Source organism: Cataglyphis hispanica, chromosome 21 (assembly GCF_021464435.1).
Source record: "Cataglyphis hispanica isolate Lineage 1 chromosome 21, ULB_Chis1_1.0, whole genome shotgun sequence".
NCBI lineage: Eukaryota > Metazoa > Arthropoda > Insecta > Hymenoptera > Formicidae > Cataglyphis > Cataglyphis hispanica.
The window spans coordinates 1,547,987-1,575,010 of record NC_065974.1 but is presented as its reverse complement, the minus strand read 5'-3'; the positions used below and the strand labels follow the sequence as shown (position 1 = coordinate 1,575,010).

Here is a 27,024-nt window from a genome sequence, read left to right as displayed (position 1 = left end):
GTGAAGTCAGACAGTTTCCATATTATTATCATTTCGAAACAGCTGTCAGAGAAGTGTGACGTAAATGGCTTCCTTTAATGCTACACATACGCACACGTGCACGTATTACAAAAGCCTTTCGCGAATTGCATGTCGCGTACAGATTCCCGCGCTTCTTCCGCTTCTATCTTTGACGAACAGCGAATTGGGAAGGAAATAAATCACCTACCTCGGTTAAGGCCTTCTTATCAGCGACTCTGGCACTTTGTAGAAGACGTATCACGTTCTTGGCTCCTTCTACAACAGCTGCCTCTATTCGCAATCGATGCCGTAGCTCCTCCACCCTCTCTTCCAACGCGAGTTCCAAGCTGGGCTCGTACCTATCTATAAGCACATTATTACATTCATTATTTATGTTATATTCGGCACAGAATTGCACTCGTAACTACTCATACAAAGTTCTTTCATGTATCAACAACGCGCGCAATAATCTTCTTATATAATGCGTATCTATCCACATACTTTATATCATGGAAAAAATAAGCCATTACGCGCGTAACAAATGTATCCTTCTACGAACAAAGCGCTTCCTTCCAAGAAATGCCATTTACCATGAATGACAAACGTATCACATTGTACTTCTATACTGAATACGTGACATATAAATTCCTGGATGAGATACGAACGCGTATCGCGTTCTGGAACAATTTCATTGCCGCGGTAAATGTCAGCTTACTGTCTCGCTGCTCCGCTTAAACTTCGCGTTAACAATGAAATGTATACAGCTTAACTACGGTCGTTCAAACAATTAGAATTGCGAATTCGATAATGTGTCCAAGGTAATTTATCGAATCTTTTGATACGCATATTCTCGTGTACATATTTAAATAAACGCAATATTTTTAAGATATCTGAATACTAAATAAATAATATCGCAAATTTAAATAATTTGTTTTTCAAATTTATTACACTCAATGTCGGAGAAAAATTTTGTCGATTACTTTATTCGCAAAATACATTTTTAAAACCTTATGTATATTTTCAATTGTTGTCTCTTTTTCTCTCAAATTCTCTCGAATTTCTCTCAAGTTTTGAACAGTAATTATTATTAAAAAAACCATCATATACCTTTGTTGCTAGTTGCTTCGCCATTCGGTGGCAACGCATCTCCTCGTTGCTGCTGCTGCCGCGCTTGACGCACCTTCATTATCCGCATGCGTAGGAACTCGATTTTGGCGCGGGAATCGTCTAGCATTTGTTGAGCCTCCTGTAGTAGTTTCTTGTCACGATGGCCACTCGTTAAACTCTGTATCATATTTTCAGCACCCTGCTTGACCTATTGCAAATATAAATGGAAAAAGATTGTACATGTATTATTCTATTTTCTATAAAAGTAATATTAAAATTAGTATTAACTTATGTTACACATTTACAATAGATGTAAAAATTGACTATTTTATTTAAAAAAAGAAAGAAGAAAGAGAGTATAAAGAATAATTGGGGATAATTAAAACTTTTGCATTAACACGTAATAATCTGGAAGAGTTGAACGCATTATTCTAATTATCTCAAATCGCATGATATAACGAGAGATTATTTTTAGTAAGGGGAAAACTTGCGGCTCACTGCGCTGACTCACGCAAGACTCTGATACAAGAAAAGTGAAAGAGAGCTAGCAAAGTTTTTGCGAAAAGCAATATGCGTGATAATTATTCTGAATCATATCGAGAAGAATACCGATAACTATTACTAATGAAGACTATTACAAGAGACACTCATTGTCACCTTATCCGATATCACATAACAACTCATAGAAATGTTGATAACACGACAGTTTTGATATCATGTGATATCATCCGTGTTCGTGAAGTATATCACCGTTATCTACTTGTGATTGGAAAATGTACGAGAGTTGATGGCTCTATAAGCGGTCTACCTTCAGTTCAATATTGAGCTGCTTCTCCAAGGACAGAAGCCGAAGATCCGTGAATAGACCATCCTGACTCGGCGACGAAGGTCCCATCGGTGATAGAGGCGTGTCTGAAACAAAAATAGAAGCGTTCACGAAATGAAAGAATCCGATGATATGATCTAATGTATTAGCGACACCCACATTGCTAAGCGACGCGGGCGAAAATAAAATTTTATAAATTTTTCTCCGAACACATTCCTATCATCGCGCTTTCTCACGCGTCTGCAGATACTTCTCTTCATATTGCGTTCGGATTTTTCGCATCATCGTAAATGAATTGTATTCTGCCTCGGACGCGTGCGCGTCTCATATCCGACAATCTCTATGATTTGATGGCGAGATTACGCACGACGCGCTCGGAGCCTACTTTCCATAACCCAATGCTGACACGTTAACGACTGTTCCGACTCCCACGTATTCGAGTCCATAGAGAGTGTGGAAAAAAAAAAACAGTGACGTTCCGCTTTGTTTCAGAAACACACCGTTATAGAATTTCCCATCGCTCTTCCTCTCTTCGCTATATGTTCATTCCATCTGTCTATTACAATAAACGTCTTCGAGTCATAGAATCTCTCCGATCGGCATGCGCGAATCGTTATATATGCAAATCAACTTGCGACCACAATTTATACACGGGCAATATATACATAATGTAATAATATTACACAATGCACAATAAAATATCCAATAAAATGCACATTTATAACTCGTACCGGAACAGTGTGGGAACCGCAGGTCGGTAATTACGAGCGTTATTTCCGCGCCCGCCGGAACTTCCAGCAATTACATTAATCAATGTATCTTACGTAATCGTATCTTTTGTTATAAGCGTATATTTTCATAACGCGGACGCGCTCTAATGCGTCCTTAATAACGAATCTTCTCATTAACGATATATTTGCACAATGTCGCATCGTTACTGGTTTGCATTGTTGGCGAAAAGTTAACGGTCTTTTATATAATAAAAATTAACGGAAAAAAATATCAGAGTTTGCGAGATAACGCGTCGCTATTTCGAGACTAATTGTACACGATTTTCGAGGGGGCAATTTACATTGTCGGTCGTTATTGGTCTACGCATGCGATCGGCGCACGAATTTAGAGCTCGTTAGGGGTCCGATGTGGGACACTTTTTCCTCCATTGAAATATGCCCCATTATGCGCTCGTACCTGCGAGGAAGCCACCGTAAACACGTGCACGCCACGGTTCCACGATTTCCCCGCATGCATACATATACACGTGCGCTTGCGCGCACGATAAACGACACGTAGCGTCCGTTCGATGCCAATGAAACGAACGGACGGGAGCACACGCTCGTGTACACACCGTCTATGCACACGGGAGCACACGCACGATCCATCATGTCCGAATAAGGCGAGGCGAGAAGCGGATACTCGATTTTTCACGCGAATACTTCAAATCGAAAATATATTCTAACAAGCTTCTTTAACTTTGGTGTAAACGGTCGTCTTGTACGTCTGTCTCTATGATGTTATTTATGTCGGTTTAGCATGATAAATATACATAATTAGCATATTCTGGGAAGTCCTGCAAATATGCTAGATTAGATAGAATTGGTACTACAGAGTCATACAGAATAGAATATTATATTTCCGACACGTGCTTATTAGAATTTATAAATAGATATCTTTTCTATAATGTATCATCCTTCTTTCGCTATGAAAAAAAAAGAAAAACAGCCGATTGACGAGAATCTAATTATAGCCGACAGGCAGAAGACTAAAACTCTAACACAGAACTCTGCTCATAAATAAATTTTATCGACTCTCGTGGTATCGTTGACAGTCCTCTCGGACAATCGCGGAATGGCTATTATTCCCGGATCGGCGAATAGGTAGATGTAACGTGGAGAGAACGAGGAGTTGGCGTGCGAACACAAGCACACTTACGCATACATATACAGGCTCACACAATGCGGCGAAAACGACGGAGGTGGAGGCGGCATGAAAGAGTTTGCGGGGACAATGCGGCATCGAGAGAGCGCCGGCGAAACCGTGTCATTAGCGCAGCTCGGCCGAACACGTGCCCCATTATATTCCGCGTCTCTTGCCCTTGCGGGGGCCGACAAAGGCCTTCCTTGTTTTTGATACCACCACCCTCGTCGCGCTGTGCGTCTCCTCCTCTCTTTCTCTGGTTCTTCTTTCAATCGCTTCCTCCCTCATCCTCTTTTCCTCGGTATCCCTCGGCGCGAAACGAACCGAGAGATTATCGTTGCGTGGATTTGAGGGAGAAGGAAAAACAACAGGGTGGTTGCGCGCACAAGGTGACTACTGCGGCTCACTCGTTGCCACTTTCGTCGCCGGTTCAATGACTCGGACGAGTGCGACGCACGCAACCCTTTTGAAAGAAGAAAGAGAGAGTCCCGAGGCGCGGATAATTGCTCTTCTCGCTAGCAGCGAAAGTAAAAGAAAAGGACAGCGCGATTGAAGTGGCGCGATAGTTATGCAAAACGCATAACTATCGGGCTATCGAGGCGATGTGCAACCAGCTGGCTTTGTCAGTCCCATGTATGCTTAGACGGAGGGATACTTAATATTCTTCTCAACCTGAAAAAAAAATCCATCGGACAAAGAGAACATAAACTCTTTTTGTTTAATTTACCTCTTAAAAAATCCGACATTAATACGCGAAGCCGCAGAGCGAAAATTTACGTGATGATCCCCGATAATAGTCGGAAATTATATGCGGTTGTACACGTAACCGCAATATGCATTGCGCTATCATTGCGCGATGCGTACCAGTGTTGTCTTCTCTCTCGGCTCCCATTCATAACTTTGCGTCCATGTCAAAGCCGTTCCGTCTCTCTGCAGCGAGCGTGAGTTAGCGATACGTTCATAAAGCATGAACGTATCGTGGGGAGAGCTCTTGTGCAGTTCATTAATGCATGTAAGAAACGATTGTTCGTGTGTGGTGGTTGTCTGCAACATCCTTATTACGGCATTGATTAAAATAATTACCGTAACTATGCGGGAAAGAGGCGAATGCGCGAAGCGCTTTATTTATACATCTAACAATAAGCCAGTCCGACAAAGAACGTGTGTGTTCCTTTCTAGCACATCGTCATATAACAAACCATAATTTTTTTTTAAAGCTATCGTTTTTTTTTTTAGTTATTTCTGGTTATTTCTAGTGCTACAATTTTATCACAAAGAACATCATAACTTGAATTAATTTTCATTAACATAAACATTTTATCATCGATTTTATGTTTTAGTATCATTCCGGAACAGATTAAGAAACTCTAAAAAATTCTGACACAAGCTAGAAACTCTATATCGAGATTGTAAAATATGGGATAATAATTTCACAGATGTTACGAAACATACTTACTGTGCGTTTCTTAAGACACAAAAAATTGCAGTAAATTACAGGATGTATGAAGGATGGCATTTTTCTCTGGTTTTTTTTAAAAGAACGATCGAGTTGAGGATGACGCATTCTCGTCGGTAGCAGCCATATTTGTGAAAATGATATATAATCTATGTAGTAAGAACGCGAGATTTAACACCTTGTAATATCTTTAAAAGAAGAATTGTCTCGATGCTCCGGTAACCTTTGGCGTAGTTTTTTATCACTGGACAAAATTTTACCATAAATATACCCGAGGCGGCGATTTGCATAAACGGCAAAAGCGTACCGAGAGATTAGCATATGCCTCGAAAAATCTACCGGTGGGTAACCCCGGGCGTTCGAAGAAGTAGCAGTTAAGTTATTACCATAGAGCCACCGATCGGTTAGCGATCAAGAAAATCGCGGGATCGTTCCGATAGAAAGCGCAGCCGTTAAAAAGGGCGATGATGTTAAACGAAAATCACTTGAGATAAGGATGTTCGGGCAATATCGCACTGCTGATCCATGCGATTGTGGCGCGCAATTTCCCCGAGATGCATCGAGGAGATGAATTGGATAATTATCTGCGAGAACGACGATCTCGTTGTGATACCCTCGATAATGGTTGATATGGCGAGGGGAGGGAGCGACTACCGGAACCTATCGGTTATCCACAATCATTGAATGATCGTAGGCGTCAATTGTCATCTGTGACAAGTGCGAGCGAGAGAGTCTGCACAGACAGCGATACAATGAACGGAACGAGCTACAAGATGGATCTCGTAGTTAAACGAGGTTTATCGATCTAGTCCATTTGCCGGTTTATTAGCTCGAGAGTCTGAGTTTCCGTGATAAATTTATCGTCGCATATCTGCGTCACATGGATGTCAAGGATAATGTTTCAAAATTTTTACATTATGATTTCTTTAGATTACAACGTCCTAATGTCAATATATCTTCAACGTGACATAATTACGTAGGTCTGTGCGCGTATGGAACGACATAGCGTCGACGAGAACAAACATCGAGATCGTAAAACGACGTCTTTCTGCATGTAGTAAAGATAGGAGGCGTACTGATTTGTAATCGGCGAAAAGGGAACAGTGGGCTCGATTAAGAGGTTTTACGAGCGCTGAGATGAATATATTCGTTGCTCCAGTTATACGAGAGCGCAACGCGCTATCTAAGGCGTGCCACAGGCCGTTGTGGAACTTTATTAACTCCGATATATATATAGGTAATATACTTGATAACTACGGAATGTCCAATTTTAACGATATAGTGTTGTATCGCGTGTACACGCGTGGGAGACATTCTTACAAATTAAACAAATCGAGCCTCGCGTTATTTTTACATTACTGATTAATAATTCTAAGAAGTATGATTGTTTTTTGTAGCGTACTGCGAGTATTTCGGTCACGAAAGCAAGAACTTTGATGTTGCACGCCGGTGGCAGCGCTTTAAATAACGATCCGAGTAATTTATTTAGTTGCAAACTATATACGCGCGGCCATTTAAAATTTATTAACTCATAAATTCCCGGCCCTCGTACCACGTTACGTATCTCGTTCATGTTCGATAAACTGCACTTCATAAATTCATGCGGTCAATAAGCTTGAAATCGATTCATCTCATATCTAAATCCAGCGGAATTTCCGCGAGATCGGATAGCGCCAGCGTATAGCTGGTTCGTGATTCATCCGGGATTTCCCCCACGAAATGATAATCGAAGTAGTCTATACACAACGTGAGGAGAGAGTGGAATATATTTATTTTTATAGTATATAAGTTTTTGTTTAGCGATTCGCCAAAATTTTATATACATTTTTGACAGAAAGAAATAAAAATTTACAATTTAAAAAAAAAGAATCTTAGCAGCTCTGCTTTAATCATTTCTCCGCAAAAAACTTTGCAGAATTTTATGCCTCTAACGTGCGCGAGATTTCGGTGTAGTCGCAGGATCTTAAATCGGGCCAGGTAGTAGCCCCATAAAGATGGGACGGGCATAGATGGAAGGAGGAGAAGGGCTTCCCCAGAGAGCGTCGACGATGGAATGCGAAAGCGTGGGTTCGGTTCGGCGGTAACGCGATCTCGATGTATAGCGAGAGAACGCGCGATGATGGTGATCGGCGGAGGGGGCCCCCGATGGAGAGCTTCGGGGGGCCCGAAGGTGTACGCATGTGTAACGGTACTCTGCGCGATCGCACGATCCGATCGGCCTCTCTCGTAACGCGCTCTCGATCGTCTCGTGCGTGTGTGCGTTTTTTCGCCGCCTCGGCGGAACTGGAAAGTGAACGAGCGTCGTCGTCTGCTTTGCGCCATCGAGAGAGACGGAAAGAGAGATGCGTTGGACTTTCTCTCGCGAGATCCCGAAACCGTAGTCCCGATCGCGTCGGTCATTTCGAATCAAAAATCGAAAAGATTGACATTTATCATCTGTCGCGATCGTTGAGCTTTTGAACCGTAATGACAGAACATTAATGACGCCTTTTCCTCGGACTGAGGGAAGCTGAATGAGACACTTTCAAGACAGGTTGCTAAGTCCCGAGATCGAGTACGCGATGATGACTGACTTAACTGGAGTGGATATGCAGAGAGAGCGTCGGGGTCCAAGATATAAATAGCCGCTACCACTTACCGTCAATTCAAAGCGAGCGCACTGTAGTTCCTCTGTATAACTCATCGCGAAGTAACGCAGCGAAAAATACTCTTCAAGAGTCAATCTCATAATAATGAACGTGTTAGATTAGCCTATTTTAATTATATATGATCATATACAAAATCATCATCGGATAAGGATTTAATACACAACGCGCAATTTTATACGGTCGACCGAATTTCTCCAAATATTCAAATCAGTACTAAAAGACAGTACATTCAAAGTCAAATTAAGACGACGTTAAATAAAATAAATCGATAAAAATTTTATATTTTAATTTTCAACTCGGCACACAGACACGCGATACCGAGAGACGGCCACGACCTCTCATTATAAAGAATTCTGTTAATCGTTCTCAATTTACGTTTCCCGCGGCAGGAACAGAGGGGGATTTCGAGCCAAGGGAAAGAACAGTCGACACGCAGACGCATAATTGCCGTCCCTTTGTTGCTGGTCGAAACTGCTAGTGGCTGCGTAGAATTGAATGCCGTTTTAACTCGTCGCGCGTGTGTACATTCGCTAGATCAAATCGCAAACAGCACGGAGCTGTTCAGCTGATACACAGATCAATGTCGCAGAGTGAGCGAGAGAGAGAGAGAGAGAGACTGATGCTATTATTTTAATATCAAAGTATATAATTTTTAGTATGCACATTATTTTAAATTGTTGATTAATCAATCAATCACAAAAAAGATATAAATATATCCCTCTATTATCCCTATATTATCTTCCTCTTTCCTTATATTTATCTCGTCGATCGTTGTCTCCTTTAATATGAATTCGTATCTAACACACAGCGAGAGAGATATAACGATCGATGAGTCAGAAATGTCATTGCGTCGAAGAGATACGCTTGATTTGTCGGCGACGTAATGGCGACACGGGGCGGCCAGCTCCCGGCATGCTCGGACAAGCTTTGTAAACCCGAAGACATCGCCTCGTTAGCGGGTGAAGTTATTAAATGCTCTTTCGTTAACGACACAGAGCGGTCGTTAGCGCGGTCAGGGAGCTGTATACCGGAACATTGACTATTATATTTATCGATACGATAAATTGATAAATAAATAGTTGAGCAATATATAATTGACGCGAGTATAATAATATGAATGTGATATTATCGGAAATAGCTTTCGTGAAAGTGGAAAGAGATCCCTAGAATATACGATAACATGCTTATCGAATAAACGCTACGAATATTCCAAACTGCATCTTAATTGCTTACAACTTTCTCTATTTTACACTGATTCACATAATAATGTCTGTTAAACAAGTCATAAACCGAGGAGATATAAATTTTTCGTTGTTTACGTCGCTGATATTTTCCACGATTGTCGTGAGACAATCGAAAACGTTTTGTTTTACATAAAATCCATTCAAGATCGTTTCCGAAGATAATTGAGGCAAATATATACGCGATGGTATTTTTTCGCGGCTACGCTTTACCAACCTTGACCGTTGGAGTGATTCTGTTGCGGCGATTGGGGCTGGCCCTGCGTCAGTATAATTTGGCTCTCGAGCTGCTGGAGCTCCGCCTGGAGTTCGTTCAGCTTGCTATTCGCCTTCTTCACGATCGTCGCGACGTCAGAGAGCGATTTGCGATCGGTCGCGACCTCTCTCAGCTTCTCCGCACCGGCCTTTATCTTTAATTCCTGCGAACGAGAGAACACAAAAATTTATAAATAAAATACTCTCTTAGATGGAATCAATGTATTACTGATGTATTACTGATAAACAATGAATTTCAGTTATAAGTATAGCACTGCAAATGTTGAAATCTTATTATATGAAAGAAGGTGCAATGTGGCAATGACTGTTTCATTCAATTAGTAATATTTTAAAATTGATTTTATATTATAATATTATATAATATTAAATAGATGATAAATTTATGAAAATATTTCTCTTGTTAAAGAAATCTGAATTTAAATTTTGTTTGTTCTTTGTAGGATTTTCATATTGATATTATATGTATTTCATTCAAAATATGTTTGCGTGTGTGAAGGAAGGAGTTTTTCCCAAAAAATAACAATTTAAAATAAATAGAAAAAATTTTAAAAGCCACATATTGCAAATATGCAGAATTATGACTGATTTTTCAGTAAAATCTCACTGCTTAGTGAAATGTGTGAGAGAGAGAGAGAGAGAGAGAAACAAATTATACTGCAAATCATTAATGCTCATTATGTTTGTTTTGATCAAAGATATTTTCACTGATTCGATTTAAGAGAGTACACGCGAGAGCCGTGCATCGCGTGAATCGAACGGCAGTTGTGAATGACCACCGCGCTTGTTTCGAGCGAAAAAGCGGAGCCTTGTGTTCCGCGAAATTTAACTGCATACATTTATTATGTAGTCGGAATGTTGCTCGCTTTAAAGCGCATCATCCATCGTGCCGCTCCTTCGTATAACAAATGAGACGTAAAATTGCACACGTGCCCAATGATACCCTTTGCTATTCTATTACCGGCTGTTGCACAGTCGCCGCGAATGTTCGCGATGAATCACCCGATAGAGTTTTTATTTTCTAATCTAGAGCACGTTACACAGCACGTGGCATACAATCTCCAACGCGTCAATACGTTGAATAAAGCAAAAATAATTTTTCTTTAACAATAATTACTAACAAAAAAAAAAGAAAAAATTATTTATTTCTCTCATCTTTCAAAAAATAAATAAATAAATAAATAAATAAAAACAAAAAAAAACAGTAAATAACAGAAGAGAAAATAATAGTCCAATTGAGATAGATTGGCCGATTTCTGAGACGAAACCTATTATATATTATTGCATTTGCACTCGAACAATTTTATTTCGCGGTGGATACATTAACGATAGGCACCGGTTAAAGACGGCTTGTAACGAGTCTCTCATAAAAGCGCTTAGTAAGCACCAAGAGATGGAACGGGAGGAAATAGTGAGGGGGGAAAAAAAGAGAGAGTGAGAGAGAAAGGAAATCGTATCGCCGGACGCGAAACTAGTTTCTATGCGAGTCGCAGAAACGTTCGCGCGGACCACCCTCAAGTTTTCATTCGCAACGTGATTTAAAACGCACGTTCCGGGGCGCGCATCCGGAAAACATCGATCACGAAACCTTATTACGTGTACTTGCGCCGGATATTAAAACACACGAGTACACACGAGTATACACGAAAAGCGCAATCGCGCATAAATATTTTTGCTGTCTTGTAATCTTGTAGCGCGCCGGACACATAAGATTATTGAAGAATTTGTTTTCATCGATTATGAAATAATAGTCCTACAGCCATTTCTTACTTAGATATCTAAGTAAATCTATTGTAAATTATCAATTTATTTGAGATAGCAAGAGATTGAGAGCATTTTAATTGAATTAATATCCAATTAATTTTTGGAATAAAAAAAGCCATTAATTATTATTTAAGAAAGAAAAATAAAGACAGTACACAGAACAGAGAAAAAAGGAAAAGGAAACGCGCAAAATGGTGTTGAGACGAGCTATCGTATACACAGAAAAAAAGAGCTTCGCAGAAGCTGCAGTCGACGAAGGCGTAAGCGAAACTCGACATACCTTGCGTATTTCTCGGCGTATGTGCTCTCGCAGCACGTCGAGACGAGCCGGCAAGGGCACCTGGTCACTGCCAGCCACTCCATACTTGCTCGACAGTTCGTAAAGAACTGGGTGCCTGATGTAATCGCCCTGAAACAGATTCCAAATTCGATCTCGCGTTATTGACGGCTGATATATCGCGAGCAGGATTTGGGCAAAGCAACGAGCGATAAGGTCGAGTGGCTCGTCGAACGATTAATCATTCTCGAACTAAATCCTTCTTCCGTAATTGAAATAAGATCTTTGCTCTCATTCTATTAGTAAGTTTAAAAATATAGGGAAAAAAAAGTATTAAATATATATTCAATCTATTTTTCATCTATATCATGTACAAAGCAAGATTCAATCAATCAATCAATAGATCGATATTGTACTGCATTTCCGCGCAATATTGACCATGTAATCTTTCAACATTACATCCGCATTATATTAATATTCATCCGTAATAACGACGAGCGCAGTGATTTCGCAATAGTGTTAAGATAATACCGAGAAATTGTGTCGATGATCGGAGATATCGCCGAGAAAACATAAATATACCTATCCTAACCGGAAATTGTCTAGCGCGGCGTACATATGGCCTACTCCTGACAGATACGGATGTAGACTCTAGGCAAACAACGCACGCGAGAGGCGAAAGTATCGATCTCTCGCGGTCTCGCAATACTGGCGCGAAACAACATCGTCCATTGTACGTCGATGGGTGTCAATTCACATCGCGATTCAATTAGTTTGCCCATTGAAACATTCAAGGGTATTCTCGATTAAGCTTCTATAACGGACGCAAACCTACTTCAAATGTACATTGACAGAGAAAGAATCCGCGAGTCGCAGTCGACGATTCTAAATCATCTGTGAGAGGATCAGCTGTTCGATTTTCCTAAAGAGCGCATTTTTTCGTTTAAAGTTTGATACAATTTGAAAACGTACCGCACGTGGCGCGATGCAAGTCCGAAAGTATTTAGAACTGGCCTTGGTCAACGAGATGCATCTGCACGCGCCCGATTTCTTCTCCGTTTTATCCACGCTGATAAACGACATTATTATTCTGTGAGAGAGACTTTAATACCGTAGACGAAACGTCCAAGATATCTCTATTCCTTGTTTGCGCATTATCACGCCATACGTCGAAATACAGAGATTACACGCTGTAGAGATAATCTTCTTATTAACAACACGTTATTAAAACACACACGCGTTTGAATAAGAAAAAAAAAAATAATAACAACAGTTTCCGATTAATCTATCATTGAATCACACAGTCACCATGAGCGATAATCTCGGAGTTGCAATTGCGCGGGTAGAGTAAATGTCAACCACCTGTTGCAGCGAAAATCTACAATATCACGTCCGCATACACGTATTTCCACTATCGTATTTCCAGTATTACACTCGGGGCTAATAATAAGACGTAACAAAACGGTGCTTTTACATTCGGAGAGCGCGACACGCGCTCCTCCGAGAAGTCAAATTCGAGAATTCGAACTGACTGAAAAAGAGACGGTGCCGATGCGGGCCGTTATCTCTTATCAGCCGTGCCGATAACACAGCCGATACTCGACTGCAAAAACTTGCACACTTTTATCGCCTGCTGACGATGCTTACATAAAGAGGACGAAGGTACTTAAGAAAACAACCGATTAATTTCCTTATTTGATGTGTACCTAACTTGATGCAATCGCATTACGCGTAATTTGTGCCATGAGATTTATATATACACTTAAGGAAATAAATATACACGTATCACATTAAGCCTCGTTTAAATTTGTATACAAATTGTTTTTCAATTTATACTTCATGTGATGATCTTGATAAATACAATTTATTTCGCGAGAAATATATACGAAGTTATATCTTAATTAATATATAAAATATATATTTGTAACAAAAAAATATATATATTTATAAAAATAATAATACTGAAATATATAAAATATATATTTGTATAAAAAAAATATATATATATTTATAAAAATAACAATACTGAAATATAAATTAATTTATATGTACAGCTATCTCTCTGTTAGTTGAATTATTATGTAACAGCATGAGACTGTTAAATTTATTAAAATTGCATGGCTATGTAAAAAATCGTTCGTCGCAAAATTGCGGCATCTCATTTTACAATTCAACTGTACATGTAACTATACTTTGTAGAAATTACAGATTGCCAGACGGAGATAGGAAATGATGAAAACTCCAACTGTCTTCGAGGAGAATTAAAGTATCTGGACATTAATTTAGGAGAGTGGAGACTCTCTCGTGAGGAGAGATCCGTGTACGAAATATGTCAGACAACTAACACACTGTCGCACGATCTATTTTTATACATTCTACAATATTTGTGCCATGCACAATAATCGCGGGAGGTCAACAGACGTCGCGACGTCATAGGAACTTCCCTTTTCCCCGTTGAACGAGTGTTTTTGCTTCGAGCAGCTTGAGAAATATAAACGAGCAATGTCTGACTCAACTCGTAAGCGCGAGCTCCTGCTCTGAGATGGAGAATTGTTTTTGCTGATGCAAACCTCCCAAGCGAAAACCATTACGTATGTTGAGCGCAACGTCAAATTTAGAAAGACATCTCTAACATCTGTGATAGCATTAAATTATCGATCCATTAATAATCCATTACAACTGCATTATACGAGAAAAACATTTTAATCTGGCGCGTATATAAGTACGACTGCGAAAATCGCTTACGTCGCAAAACCAACGCGCGAGAGTGATATATTTTCCGTTTTAAAAAAAGAATCTTAAACAAACACGACTAAAATTATTACATCCATGATATTCTCGATATTTCGCGTCGACATTATTTCTCGCAGAATCTGAAAGAGCGAATAGTCGGATCGTGCCAAATTCTTTATCGAAAACGAAACTCGCGGTTAGAAACGTGAAAGTTTCGGAAAACGAGAATCGTTGAGTCGACTCTGATTTAAGGATGTATTAAAACGATGCACAGAATCGCGGTGATTCTCTTGTATTGTCACGGCCGAACGCGCTCCTCTCGAACGTCCCATTCTCGGTCTCGTCGATAAATAAGACTTGCGGGGGAGCAGGTGTTACTGGGGACCGACCGGTGCGAAGTCACTCGGGACCGGTTACACCAAAGCCTGACTTTTACCTTCTTCGTCTGTTCATCAAGTGAAACGATAACCACGAGTGAAATCGGTGTATCGTTTCGACAAGTTGAAATTTCGACGCTGAACATTTATTCGCAATGATTCACGAGATTAATTAATTATGAAACACAATGTAATGTACGTAGGGCAGAGTGAGTAAACCCGGATTAAGGAGTCGTGCGGTTTAATTTTTTTTTCATCTACATTGTAAATAGAATCTCTCGGAGCAAACGACAAACCGCGAAGCGCCGAGTCAATTAAGCCAAGTAGCCTACAACTAGATGCTGGTTGCATCAAATGGTCGGTTAATCCTCTCGTAGATTAAAAATTTTCCTTCTCTGCTGCACGGTAATTTAGAAGGAAATACGAGAGAGCCGTTGAGCAAAATCAATTAGCCCGGACGATCGGTGTAGAAGGCGGGGCGAGTAAGAAATCGGATGCATATCAGGTGTGCGCGATCCGTCACGCTTGGTTTCCCGGTTCGACTCCGAAAACACGCTCGTCGCGAAGCACAAAAACAGCGTCGATTTCCCGTCATCGCGATGAGGGAAAGCCTGCGATCTCCCTCCCACCCCCCTCCCCTCGCACCTGGAATCACCGTACAAGTGCATGTGCGTTGCGAACGAGAAAGATGGGGAACGCATTCATCGGGAAGATCCGTGTCCCGGGAAAAGTGGATGATTATGGCGTCCGGGATACAAGGCACGGATTTGGCGAACGCGCCCGAATTTCGTAAAGGGAGAGATGCGTGAAGAGTTGCGGAGACTCACCTGATAATAGCTCGATTCCGCCATCTTGCTCCCGCACTTCTCTCTCGCTCTCTCTCTCTTTCTTTATACGCTCTCTCACACTCGCGCTCACGCACTACCGCCGCTTTCCATCCGTCCTTTGTGAGCGTCGCCGAGAGCCGACGTTAGGTGGTGGTCCATGGTGCGTTTGACCGCGGCGCCGGAGTTATATTTCACTGTGTGCGTCGGCGCCGCATTTCGCGTCTGACGGGAGCCGCGATGGGACGCGCGTCGTCAACGCAGTCTCTCTCCGTCCCTCTCTCTCTTTCTCTCTCTCTCTTTCTAGAGCAGCGCGATGACAGGATAATCGTCCGAGCTCGGGAATCGTTGCCGACAACGTCGCTAATCCCGACGATGTTGATAAAGCTGCGCGCACCACTACAACATAGGCTGATGAATGAGAGACACGAGAACAAAATGCGAACACGACCACATTCCACCGCACCGGACTGGCGACTGACTGAGAATGCCGGGCCAATCGCCGCGCAAGGCGCCGTCGCGGCTGACGCGTTACGCCAGGCCAATCAGCGTTCGTCGTCACCCGCGCTTCGCAATAGCGCGCCAATCACGTATACTGGCGCTACGGGATATTAAATTTAATTGTTGTATCGTAACTTATCGTCGAAAAGACATATCTCTCCTCGAGAATAAATTCGTTGTTAAATAAGCTAATCGTGTTGCAAGAATATCACAGAAATACTGCAATTTAAAGACAACATATTTTTTTGCGTTTATAAAGAATCAAACGCTCATTTTTTAATACGATTTATTAACATCTAATAGTATACATACAGTATGTATATATCTTTGGGAATCTATAAAAAATGCAGAATTATTGAGAAATCAATGTCTGAAGAAGTTCTTCGGGCGTTCTGGAAAAGAGGCTGCTAGGATTTTGGTACAAATTTTTCGGATTGTGACAGGAATCGTACAATTGCTTATATATAGCTCCAATTACTTCAAATGATCGTTTCTGAATAATCGTGCGATGATTGTTGCTTTGTAACAAACTTATTTGTGGCAGTAGCAAGACATCCGGCATTACTAGGAACGCCTCCAATTTATTCTATGTAAAGAATTAATATATCAATGACTGCAAGCAATTAATATATATTACTTTATATAATAAATTGAATCACACTCACAGTAAACTCTTTTACACTGAGGGCATCCATGCCAGGTATGGACGAGAGTGGTCCCTGTTCACGTCCTTGCAAGATAGTGTAAATCGAACCAAGATTCAAATGTGCTATCAAAGAACTAGCTTGTTCTGATGTAAGTGTGTCGATTTGAGCATCTGATTGTGCCTGAATCATATTATTTACGATTACAACGTCAGTAATAGCCAAAACTTACAATCAAATGTCAAATAAAATGGAAATAATCTTGATATAATCTCACAATTAAACATCTAATTCTATCTTTTAGATAAAAACTAACCAATCACCTGTAACCTTTCTAATCTCTGATCCATGTATTCGTACAATGCAAGCGTCGATTGTATCTGATGCATGCAATTGAGAAGATAAACAGCCATATCCACTGTTGGTAATCTAGAGGCTGTTTCATTAACTTCTTGAAGTAATGGATCAATGATACACGATACAATCTGTCAATCATATGCAAAGTAACATATAATAAATATTAAAATGCAAAAAAAAAATATTCTCGCCAAACGTACTTACTTGTAACATGTCTTTTTCTCTGTCTTCAGCTATACTGGCAACAGACAATATTTCATTTAAAAGTGATAACAGTCTAGAAACAGATGGAGCAGGAACCAAGTCACTTCCAGGAGGTTCCGCGCGCTCTCCAAGAGCAATCCTTGTTTCTCTTTGCAATCTGCTCAGAAAGCTCTTCTCGCTTAAGGCCAATAAATCTGACAATGTTTGATCTAAAACACTATCAGGTATGATTTGTTGAATAATAGCTTGGTAAAATCTAATTAAGGTTGTGACTGAGTATAATACTGTTGCCGGTGCTTCTGTAGATATAACATGCTCTATTCTCGATTTTAAAGGATGGCATAATCCTTCTGTAATATTGCTTAATGCTTGTTTCACCTGATCTGATACATCTGTAATGAATATATTTAAATATTTAAACAATGTAAACAATTTAAACAATTAACTTGAGTAATAATTTCTTACCTGTCTTATCACAGCCTTTCACCAAAGTAAGAATGTTTTCTTTTTCTACAGGAATTACTTGATGCAACCATGCAAACATATCACCGATATATCGCTTAGGGTCATTAGCATGCATCTCTATAGGATTAGGTGTTCCACCAAAGCCTTCTCCTAATGTTAATGCATCTATAAAAGATCCCACTAAGGCGGTTCTTCTATTTGCACAATATTCATCTAGAATATATCTAAAAATATTTAATATATCAATTTTGTTTCAATACATATAATACCTGTATCCAAATGTTAATCATCTTACTTAAACAATACTGGTCTTTCTTGAAGTTTCTGCATAGCCTTAATGAGTAATGGTGCTAAACATTCGTTTTCTATGTTTTTACAGTGATTTTGTGTCCATCGATATAATCTTTCAAGCGCGGCTTCTTGCAATAACGTCATTCTTTGCATTATGTCCAGAGCCAATGTCTGGTAACCAGACTGCATAAGCACTCTACATTTACCATGAATATCCTGGATTCGTTAGAATATAAAGTTAAAATATTAGAAATAATTATCATTATCAAAAATAAATAACATTTAATGCGCTACCTGCACTTTATTAACTACAGAAAAAAATTCCTCTGTTATGGGTGATTCTCTAGTTGATCCATGCAAAACAGTCAATTCTGATGGACTTAATTGGAAATTTTTTATAAATGCATTTGCAACTTCTTGTTGCATGGATAATATTTGACTGGGAATAAAATCAAACAATACAATTTATTGATGTTGCAATCATAATTGTTAAACATTATTTTTCAAATGTATATGTTGTTCTCACCTTTCGTTTTGAAGTTTTGTTGTTTGTTCTATAAGCTGTGATGTTTGAGTTTTCGTAACTTGCAAGCGATTAGTCATAGATTGTACAGCTGTATTCATTGCTAAGACATCTTGATAAATGTCATCCAAGGAAGACTTCACTTCTTTAAAAGCAGCCAAAAATTCTTCATTTATCGCTAGACTCCTTCTCTCTATCTTGCTACGCAAATTTCGGCGAGAGCTTAACGTGTTCTCATTGAAAAATGTCGATAATTCTTTCAAAGCTTCCAACGTGTCCTAAAATATATTGCACGAAATTGTAACATTTTTCCTTTTATCGTAGTCACTGTATGTTTCAAAATTCATTTAACCTTGACTGTTTACAAGATAGGATTGTAAATAATCATGATTTATCATAAAGTTTTTACCTTATCGTGTTCTACTCTAGACTCGAGTAATTTATTGACTCTCCGCACTAAAGCAGAGTTAATGTTTTTCTCGCTCATCGCGAATTCGGATTTTTAAAGTCTATCAGCAACGCATAACCTATATACAAATGTCAATGGAACCATGACAGTAATGTCAGATGGTACATCACGTCATCCAATAGTGTACAGTCACTTCAAAATTTCTTTCATACATGTCAATCGGAACATGAATAAGCAAATTTTTATATCTTTGACAAATACAGAAAGAATTGCGTTTCTAATATTATCGATATGGACAAAAAAAAAAGGACAAAAACTTTTTCAACATATATGCAATAATTACAATTTCATTATACTGACAAGCGTACATGAAATCAGAAGATTGTTTTTCATAATAAATGACGCGTATTGCTCGGAATATGATGGTATCGATAGATTGCGATAGATTGGACAATTAATCATTTTTTCTCGCTCAGAAAATTATGTAGGAAAATTAGACGACTAATAATGTCGATATTCTCGATTCGATAGATCGCTGTAACACGGAGAGAAAGAGAGAGAGAGAAAGAGAGAGAAAGAGAAAGAATGCGTAGATACGCTGAATACGCCAAGACTATGCAGTAATTCGATGCGTTTAGTTGCATTTAGTTGTCGCGCGAGTGAGTGCGATTGTTTTTTTCTTCGATGAATTAGGATAAATATGCGCTGGCTAATACGTCTGTGTACCCTCGCGATTTTGCTGGTGCACAGCATAGATGCGAATAGCGAGGAAGTGCCATTAACCAAATTCGGTGCAAAGACTGGGCCGACCTTAAGATTCTTTTACTGGTAAGATTAACGATCCATTTGTGTGTTGACTTTCATTTGATAAACGGCGGCAACCGCAACTAGAGACATTCATCCTTTGCTCTATTCTATAAGATAATGGATATGGATATGTGTAACGATCGTTAAAGGCAACAACATAGACCTAACAAGATACTTGTTGAGCTTCATATAATTCTAAAGCGATCATTACTACATTATTGTTTGAAAATTGTTTGAAGATTTGATTTATATACTTAAATAAAATTAATATTTTCTCATTACAGCTACTCATGCGGCTATAGAAAAGCCTTTGAACAATATGTGAGTATTCTTAAAGAAAAGTATCCAGGACTTCACATCGAAGGAGAAAATTTTAATCCATCGGGTTACAATATGTTAATTGCAAAAGTGCTGGTAATTAAACTATTCATTTTTACATTAACTATGCTAATTTATACATCTTTTAATATTTCTATATTAAATTTGTTTAGGGAACATTGAAAATATTGGTAATTGTTCTAATTATAAGCGGAGTTGACTTTGGATTGCCCCAAACATCAGTATGGCAATGGTGTATAAGCAATCGTTTTTATTCCTGTGTACTCATTTTTCTACTTTGCAATGCGGTAGAAGGTCAACTGATTTCATCAGGTGCATTTGAAATACATTTGAATGGTAAGCATAAGATTTTACATTTGTTGTTTATATAATTCTTAGGTTGAATATTTGATTATTGTATATGCTATATGTTTTAGACGTTCCTGTTTGGTCAAAACTTGAAACCGGCAGGATACCTCGGCCACTCGAATTATTTCAAATAATTGATTTCCATTTAGATCCAGATATGCAATTTTCAGTTGAAAAGATGAAATTTCAAACATAAAACGTAATTTTATTTTGTATTCAAAAATTAATGTAATTACATACCATACCACAGAAAGTTTGCTAAAATGGTGTAATGTGATGAAAATATGTACAATATATTTACTAAGTAAGTAAACTCTTTAATGTACATTTCTTATCATAGAATAGATAATTCCAGTAAGAAGAATATGAAAATATAAATGTTATTGAAATAAAATACTGTACCAAAATTTCTTATTACAGGATTTTTATTAAATTATTTCATATATTGTACAAATTTCCATAACAGGATATAGTATATTATCTTATAATAGTATCTTTTCAATATCATTTGTTTTATATATTTATGACCAAGATTTCAAAAATAGATTTCAATTAAGACATCATTTGATCTCTCTATTGATTTCATTAAAATCAGTTGGATGATCGCTGATTAAAGGACGTGCTTCGTATGTACAAATAGTCACGCCGTGTTTATGAGTTGGAGTCCATTCTCCTTTGAGACCAATATAATAAATTTTAATTTGTTCCATATTCTGATCACCAACAAAGTGAAGACTTAAATGTTGTACAGATGAAAACTTTACTGTTCTGTAATAGAATTTAAATCTTCTATGTAGTTTTAATATTTCGTATAAGCATTTTGTTTGTGATTATAGTTATTAACATTTTATAACTCTTATAGATATAAATAAAATAGCATGTATACCTCACAGGATATTCATGGATCCCATATAAATCTGTAATTAACTCAAATTCTTGTTCTGGGCTAATATTTACATCATCAAATACCATGTGTGGTCGATTTTTGTATCTGTTGATATACACAAATATAGTAAAATGTTTTATTATCTTTTAATTTTTGAATATTTCATTTCATTATTTTTTTCTTGATTAATATACTTACAGTTTTACTGTTTTGGGCAAATAATCCTCATCTCCAATTATAATAAGTCCTTTTAATTTTACATCCCCTGTGAAACTGTAAAAAATCAAGATGCTCTATATATATAATAATTTTCAATATAAAAGTTTGCGTACTTACGGTATATTGAATAGGAGTTCAGCATCTATATCACTTTGAACATACTAAAACAAAACAAACTTAAGAAATGTAAAGCAAAAAACATTAAATACTGTAAAATTTTATAAGAAATATTTCAAATTTGCAAAAAGACAATTTTATATTAAGATTACCTCTGATTTGTCTAATCTCTCTTCCCATGTTTTAAAGACTTTTACACCACTACCTTCCTCATCTTCGTTTAGACATTCTACTTTTTCTTTATCTATTTTTTCATATAAATTATAATTTACACCTAATTCTGTTGTATCATGTGCACTGCCACAATTACATTGATGTTCCATTGTTTGCAGATCCTATCAGTAATGAAATAAAAAAATTAGACTATAATAAAAAAAAATTTTCCAAGTTATATATATAAAAATAAAAACTTGATTCAAAGAAAATTCAAAGTAGATTATATATACATATATAACAATATTATAAATATTATCTGATAGTTTCTAGTATAAATGCTGTTTTTACTTGTATATGTATTATATAGTTTTTATTGTTATTATTATTATTTTATTGTTATTAATATAAATTTCACACGTACACGTGCGAATCAAAAAAAAAAGATATATTTACTTTAGAAGTGAATAAATTAGAATTAGAGTTAAATAATTTTTGTTCGTAGCTCTCTCAATATGTATTATCTTTAAAATATTTCGTTACTAATTGCGACGATGACTGTCGATTTTTGAAATACTTGTCACATATTTTTATTAAGGGAAATATGTATATGATGTTACCTGATGTTACCATGCGGCTGCGATAGGTTAAGTTCACGTAACAAAATTATTTCAACCATATAACAATTACAACAAAGTAATATTTTACATATGAAAGATAGAATCTTCTTTATCAGTTAAAAGATGCATAAAGACAAGGAAATGTGGAAGAGGTCATGAAGAATTATTTACACACATTAAAGCTCCTTTTCAATACATAGTATATCTAACCGGTCGGTAAACAAAATTTCTTTTGTCATAACGGAGAATCAATATATATGTATATAAGTATATATATATATATATATATATATATATATATATATATTTCACATTATACTGCAATACAATCGTTATTTATTTATTTAACTAAAGATTTTATGATTCATAAAATTTTTAAAATTACATTTTTAGATATTTTATAGTTTTTTCAAAAATGTTTTTTGTTCTTTCAATAGAGAATATATCGAATAAATATATACATATATTCTCTATAAAAAATAATTTGTAAAATTTTAAATTATTAAATATAAATTGAAAGTATTTAAGCACAAGTTCTCTGTTCAAAAGATTATTGATAAAAAGTTCTAAAACAAAGAATGATAGGTAGAAGTAAAACCTTGAAATTGAAAAACAGGTGATATTCATTTATAAATTCTATAGCATATGTACATTTGTTACTTTGCATACGGTGAATGAAATATAGATAGAGAGTGCAATGTAACATATAAATAAAACAATCTTTGTATGATTTATGTGTGGAATGGTTGCATTGTCTTTTTTCTATTTATGTTTGTCGACAGCCTCGTCGATAATTTTATTAAGTTTCTGATTTTGCCAATCAAGGGCAATGTTATCGAGATGGTTGTCGAAATCGATCAGATTCCTGTACTCCTCCGCCTTTAGTAACGAGTACATTGCATCTGTATGTGCAACACCTCCTTCATAAATTATACTGCGACAGAATAAATGTGACATTTTAATATATAAGTAAAATGGAAGACTTTCCAAGAATTAAAATGTAATTTCAAAAATGTATAATTACTTTGCTTTATCCTTTGGTTTCCATTTTCCATCTATGGACTGTGAAATTCTCAATGGACTAGATCCCATACCTAGAGTTACTTCTCGATTATCCACCTGGTAAAAAGAAATAAGATTTATAGAAATAGATATAAAACATATTGATATATAATAATTATAATGAACATACCACTACAAGCAGTGCACTGTTAAAGTTATCTGCAATTTTATCTGCTATTCTGTGAGCTGGTCTGTCTGTACTACAAAAACACATAAATTAATTAGTCAGTTATGCAATCTATAGGCTCAAGAAAACTATCAAGGTACCTTAAATCATTTATATTCTCATTGGCTAGGTAATAACCTGCCAGAATAAGGCCTTTGCTAGCTGCTAACTGGTCCACCTGTAACATTAAACAGCATCCAACCAGATGTCATATTATTATTATTTTAATATTTCGAACGAAAAAATTTTCAATAAAATCACCCTCCTGTTATGACACCTCATCATTATAATATAGGTTAGGATATTGATACAACCACGTCACACATATTGATTATTTCACATATCAATGTATGTGCTTCAGGCAATATTATAGGCTGTAAAATTTTGCGAAAGGCTTTAGAGATCGTGACAATAAAAGTTCGTCAAATATTTACCAAAGTAAGCGCTATTTCCGCCATTGGAGAAACATGTAGGCATATGTGGAATAAAGGTATCGCGTCCTCGATGTACAGATCCGCCCTGCCATCCTTGCTCTTTTGTTTGCCAAGTAACAAGCCATTAATCGCGCAATGTGGATACTTGGTTGCGTGTAAAATAATTTTACAGTACGCGCGAGGTGAAAAGAAAACATTCGTCATTGTCAAATGTGTACACTGTAAACGCGAGCTGATGCGAGGAGACAGCAGTGTCAGCCAGTATTGCCAGCATTGCGATTATCAGGCTGGCGAACGTGAGAGATCCCCTATAGCAAGCTCGTGGAAGCACCAAGCACCAGCTGTGTTCGAGTTGGCACTATGAATCTTTCGAAGTGTTTATGTTTGACTAATAAAAAAAAATTTTTTTTCGGTTTTTTTTTTATATTGATCGATCAGGCTCGCGAAGAAACGTCTTCATATATAGCACCAGCTCGAATGCAGTCATTAATCTTTTTTGCTTGTATTGTAAGAAATTCCCGCACTTGAAATGAGATAACTATTTAGGTATATTTTTAGAATGTTGAAAAAAAAGAAAGAATCTAAAAATGTAAATGATTATTGTAAGCGAAACAAAATTTCTATTGCTAGAAGAAGTTTAGATTTATTATAAATTTTTTCACACGTGAATAGTTTCCAAAATTTATTTCATGGGACAAATAGAATAAAGAAATGATTTATTATGTATTTAACTGAAAAATTATTTGAAAAATTTACATTTTAAACCATCTTCTTTTTTGTAAACTTTAGAAATTAAAATTCTGCCTCTGGGAAGAGAAGGGGGGAGGAGTTTCATTAAAAAATACTCTTGTCTCTTTTCGTTCACGAGGATAAATAAAAATTACTTATTAAATGCTATAAAAGAAAGGGAGAGTTTCCTAGAAAGCGTCAAAATTAAAAAAAATTAGCGTCATTCATAATGCGATTATATTCGGGATAAGTGCGATAAGCAGTTTTGGAAGAGGTTACGAGGGCGATCGTCATCGGTCATCGCCGCGAGACGCAGCAACGGCGGACGTCTCCTCGTTCATTGTGATTTTAATAAGCCTTATGCAAATTACAAATGAAATTGTCAGAGGCAGGCCCGCGGTCCATTCTTCGCCGCTGATGGGGACAATTAGAGGAGCTTTGTCCGGCGGCCGCGCGTTGTCCGGCTGACCGGCAATTTGAGTTCTCCAATGAGATGGAGCAGAGAGACAGAGAAAGAGAGAGAGGAAAGGACCACCCGCCAACCCCTGATGTTTGTATCCGCTCTCCGGAACGTTCACTTCCGACTCTCGGAATCGCGCGCCGCCGTGCTTCATTGTGCTCACTTCCCGCCTCTGCCGCCTCCCCGCGATACACTCGAATCGTCGATACAATTAACACTTTGCTGGTTACGTAATCGTTTGTTATCATCATTAGCTTATGAGAAGATGTAACAATAAATCATGGACTAATAAAAAAATAAAAAGATAGAATAGTATTAAGAGCAGTAATAATTGGAACAAAGAAAGTTTAGCGTGTTTCCTTCCATTATAATTATCAAAAGAAAATTAATTCCTCCAACATACAGTTGCAATTTTTTTTATGAAAAAGATATTCTAAGACGTATATATAATTTGATTCGTATCGTAGGGGTTACAATATCACAAAGCTCAATTTAAAGATACTCGCGCCAGAGGAAACGCGGGAGAGATGCTCGTTCTTAGCCGCGAGGATTGCGCGACGCCTTGATTCCGCAAGAAAGAGGATGTCAGAACCGCGGCGTGGAATTGTTCTGTCGTAACCTGAAGAGAAAGAGAGGAAGAGAGAGGGGGTGGAGGAAGAGGGGGACACGGCGTCTTCGGGAACGTCGGGGCCCGAGAATGCGCCAATAAAGAGGGGGATAGGGAGGAACAGGGGATGGGGGACGGAGGTTGGAAATCGAACGGAATCACGGAGGCTGGAGGTCGGTGGTTCGGGGGCGAAGAGAGAGAGAGATAAGTTTTTACGGTAGGGTTACTAACTTACGGACTCGGCATTGTCGAGTTGCCGCCGACGCGAGGACAATGCGCCTTCGGAACACAATGCTTCACTCTGGAAATCTGAAGGCAGTCTTGACTACCAACCTGCAACCACCACCACCACCCCCATGTGCTCCCCTCGATTCCTCTCCCGCTTTCACCCCCTCTTTTCGATCTGCGTCTACCAATACTCACTCCTTTCTCACATACCACCCCTCGATTGCCGACCGCGCCACTCTGCCGCTTCTGGTCCCCGTCGTTACTTTCTCATTCTTTCGTCCTTACCCTTCCTCCCCGCCCCCTTTCTAAATTCCTTTTCACAGTTTTCTCGATCTTCTCGTCGTAACTAACAATCTTCAAATTCACGTTCATTAATTCGTCAAGCTTAGTAGAGGATGCTCTTTCTTTCGAATTCGAGAAAAAAATTTTTGAGTATTACATTTTTGTTCTCTCAAACGCGATTATTTTAATGGCACATTTAACTATATACGAATTCATATATACGCTTACGTAGCGTAGACATACACATGTACATATACACATGTACACACACATTTATTGTAATACAAAATATAAAAGGCGCGGAAACAACGGTGGCGAGCACGGTAGCGAGATTCGAAGGGGGGTTGGGGGGCGAAATAAAACGGAGGAAGAAGGGCGGACATACGAGCGTATTTCAATCGCTCTTAGCTTTTCTCTTTAGGCGGGCTTTGCCGTTTCTTTGCCCCACAAAAGCCACATTGTTTCGCCCACCGCTCTCGCAACGGAACGCAAGCTGCTGAAATGCTCCTCTTTTTGCGAAACGCTAGAGAGACGACGGCTAGCGTCGACAATCAGACGCGAAACGTAGACGCATCTGACGCATACGTAGAAGCATTTGTCGGTACGCAATCCTTTCTGATGTATTTCGCCGCTTGCCTTTCATTCGGCATTTATTGTTGCTATTTGCAATTCTATAGATACGTCGCAATACTTTTGTACATCTTGTATTTCGTACTGCATATAAATGAGACAT

General features: G+C 38.1%; 5 protein-coding genes across 11 annotated transcripts in view; 1 reads left to right on the top strand and 4 right to left on the bottom strand.

Moving 5' to 3' along the window:
- The window catches only part of LOC126857425 (serine/threonine-protein kinase N), a 29,143-nt gene extending 13,220 nt beyond the window's left edge, over window positions 1–15,923 (bottom strand). For all 5 annotated transcript variants that reach the window (XM_050606835.1, XM_050606837.1, XM_050606839.1 and 2 more), the window contains exons 1-6: window positions 15,444–15,923; window positions 11,510–11,638; window positions 9,410–9,611; window positions 1,916–2,019; window positions 1,108–1,315; window positions 209–363 (exon numbers count right to left, since the gene is read on the bottom strand). In XM_050606835.1, coding sequence (XP_050462792.1) covers window positions 209–363; window positions 1,108–1,315; window positions 1,916–2,019; window positions 9,410–9,611; window positions 11,510–11,638; window positions 15,444–15,467 — 822 coding nt within the window. In that variant the 5' untranslated portion in view covers window positions 15,468–15,923. The remainder of the gene's footprint in view (window positions 1–208; window positions 364–1,107; window positions 1,316–1,915; window positions 2,020–9,409; window positions 9,612–11,509; window positions 11,639–15,443) is intronic.
- A 287-nt stretch (window positions 15,924–16,210) lies between these two features.
- Window positions 16,211–19,256, bottom strand: LOC126857434 (conserved oligomeric Golgi complex subunit 6). 2 transcript variants are annotated; one of them, XM_050606856.1, is made up of 9 exons: window positions 18,835–19,256; window positions 18,429–18,703; window positions 18,197–18,341; window positions 17,907–18,118; window positions 17,612–17,835; window positions 17,147–17,538; window positions 16,909–17,070; window positions 16,607–16,768; window positions 16,211–16,527 (listed from the first exon to the last, which is right to left on the bottom strand). In XM_050606856.1, exons 1-9 carry the CDS (start codon window positions 18,910–18,912, stop codon window positions 16,294–16,296), a joined length of 1,884 nt encoding a protein of 627 aa, XP_050462813.1. In that variant the 5' UTR covers window positions 18,913–19,256; the 3' UTR covers window positions 16,211–16,293. The 2 variants fall into 2 exon arrangements, 1 of the variants encoding a protein (XP_050462813.1); XR_007688501.1 differs by having other exon boundaries at window positions 16,382–16,527; window positions 16,902–17,070.
- Window positions 19,257–19,400: 144 nt separating this feature from the next.
- LOC126857465 (thioredoxin reductase-like selenoprotein T homolog CG3887) lies at window positions 19,401–20,641 on the top strand. The gene is made up of 4 exons (XM_050606918.1): window positions 19,401–19,662; window positions 19,926–20,055; window positions 20,133–20,316; window positions 20,397–20,641. Exons 1-4 carry the CDS (start codon window positions 19,535–19,537, stop codon window positions 20,522–20,524), a joined length of 570 nt encoding a protein of 189 aa, XP_050462875.1. The 5' UTR covers window positions 19,401–19,534; the 3' UTR covers window positions 20,525–20,641.
- A 147-nt stretch (window positions 20,642–20,788) lies between these two features.
- Window positions 20,789–22,544, bottom strand: LOC126857463 (PITH domain-containing protein GA19395). Of its 2 annotated transcripts, none has more exons than XM_050606914.1 (6): window positions 22,324–22,544; window positions 21,703–21,885; window positions 21,551–21,594; window positions 21,413–21,487; window positions 21,215–21,319; window positions 20,789–21,096 (listed from the first exon to the last, which is right to left on the bottom strand). In XM_050606914.1, exons 2-6 carry the CDS (start codon window positions 21,871–21,873, stop codon window positions 20,889–20,891), a joined length of 603 nt encoding a protein of 200 aa, XP_050462871.1. In that variant the 5' UTR covers window positions 21,874–21,885; window positions 22,324–22,544; the 3' UTR covers window positions 20,789–20,888. The 2 variants fall into 2 exon arrangements, with proteins under 2 accessions (XP_050462871.1, XP_050462872.1); XM_050606915.1 differs by lacking the exon at window positions 22,324–22,544 and adding an exon at window positions 22,160–22,286.
- A 384-nt stretch (window positions 22,545–22,928) lies between these two features.
- On the bottom strand, window positions 22,929–24,248 carry LOC126857462 (ER membrane protein complex subunit 8/9 homolog). The gene is made up of 5 exons (XM_050606913.1): window positions 23,986–24,248; window positions 23,653–23,729; window positions 23,516–23,585; window positions 23,348–23,442; window positions 22,929–23,257 (listed from the first exon to the last, which is right to left on the bottom strand). The coding sequence occupies exons 1-5, from the start codon at window positions 24,187–24,189 to the stop codon at window positions 23,086–23,088; spliced, it is 618 nt and encodes a 205-aa protein (XP_050462870.1). The 5' UTR covers window positions 24,190–24,248; the 3' UTR covers window positions 22,929–23,085.
- Between the last annotated feature and the right edge of the window lie 2,776 nt (window positions 24,249–27,024).

What these genes read in the sequence shown, in the direction of transcription:
- LOC126857434 (XM_050606856.1), bottom strand. Translation starts at nt 18,912, where the DNA reads ATGAGCGAGAAAAACATTAACTCTGCTTTAGTGCGGAGAGTCAATAAA. An exon ending in GAAAGACCAGTATTGTTTAA is followed by an intron (nt 17,836 to 17,906) that starts GTAAGATGATTA and finishes AAATATTTTTAG; the next exon opens with ATATATTCTAGATGAATATT. An exon ending in GAGAAAAAGACATGTTACAA is followed by an intron (nt 17,071 to 17,146) that starts GTAAGTACGTTT and finishes TATGATTGACAG; the next exon opens with ATTGTATCGTGTATCATTGA.
- LOC126857462 (XM_050606913.1), bottom strand. Translation starts at nt 24,189, where the DNA reads ATGACGAATGTTTTCTTTTCACCTCGCGCGTACTGTAAAATTATTTTA. An exon ending in CGGAAATAGCGCTTACTTTG is followed by an intron (nt 23,730 to 23,985) that starts GTAAATATTTGA and finishes TTAATGTTACAG; the next exon opens with GTGGACCAGTTAGCAGCTAG. An exon ending in GAGAATATAAATGATTTAAG is followed by an intron (nt 23,586 to 23,652) that starts GTACCTTGATAG and finishes GTGTTTTTGTAG; the next exon opens with TACAGACAGACCAGCTCACA.
- LOC126857463 (XM_050606914.1), bottom strand. Translation starts at nt 21,873, where the DNA reads ATGGAACATCAATGTAATTGTGGCAGTGCACATGATACAACAGAATTA. An exon ending in GAACTCCTATTCAATATACC is followed by an intron (nt 21,488 to 21,550) that starts GTAAGTACGCAA and finishes GATTTTTTACAG; the next exon opens with TTTCACAGGGGATGTAAAAT. An exon ending in TTGCCCAAAACAGTAAAACT is followed by an intron (nt 21,320 to 21,412) that starts GTAAGTATATTA and finishes GTATATCAACAG; the next exon opens with ATACAAAAATCGACCACACA.
- LOC126857465 (XM_050606918.1), top strand. Translation starts at nt 19,535, where the DNA reads ATGCGCTGGCTAATACGTCTGTGTACCCTCGCGATTTTGCTGGTGCAC. An exon ending in ACCTTAAGATTCTTTTACTG is followed by an intron (nt 19,663 to 19,925) that starts GTAAGATTAACG and finishes TTCTCATTACAG; the next exon opens with CTACTCATGCGGCTATAGAA. An exon ending in TGTTAATTGCAAAAGTGCTG is followed by an intron (nt 20,056 to 20,132) that starts GTAATTAAACTA and finishes AAATTTGTTTAG; the next exon opens with GGAACATTGAAAATATTGGT.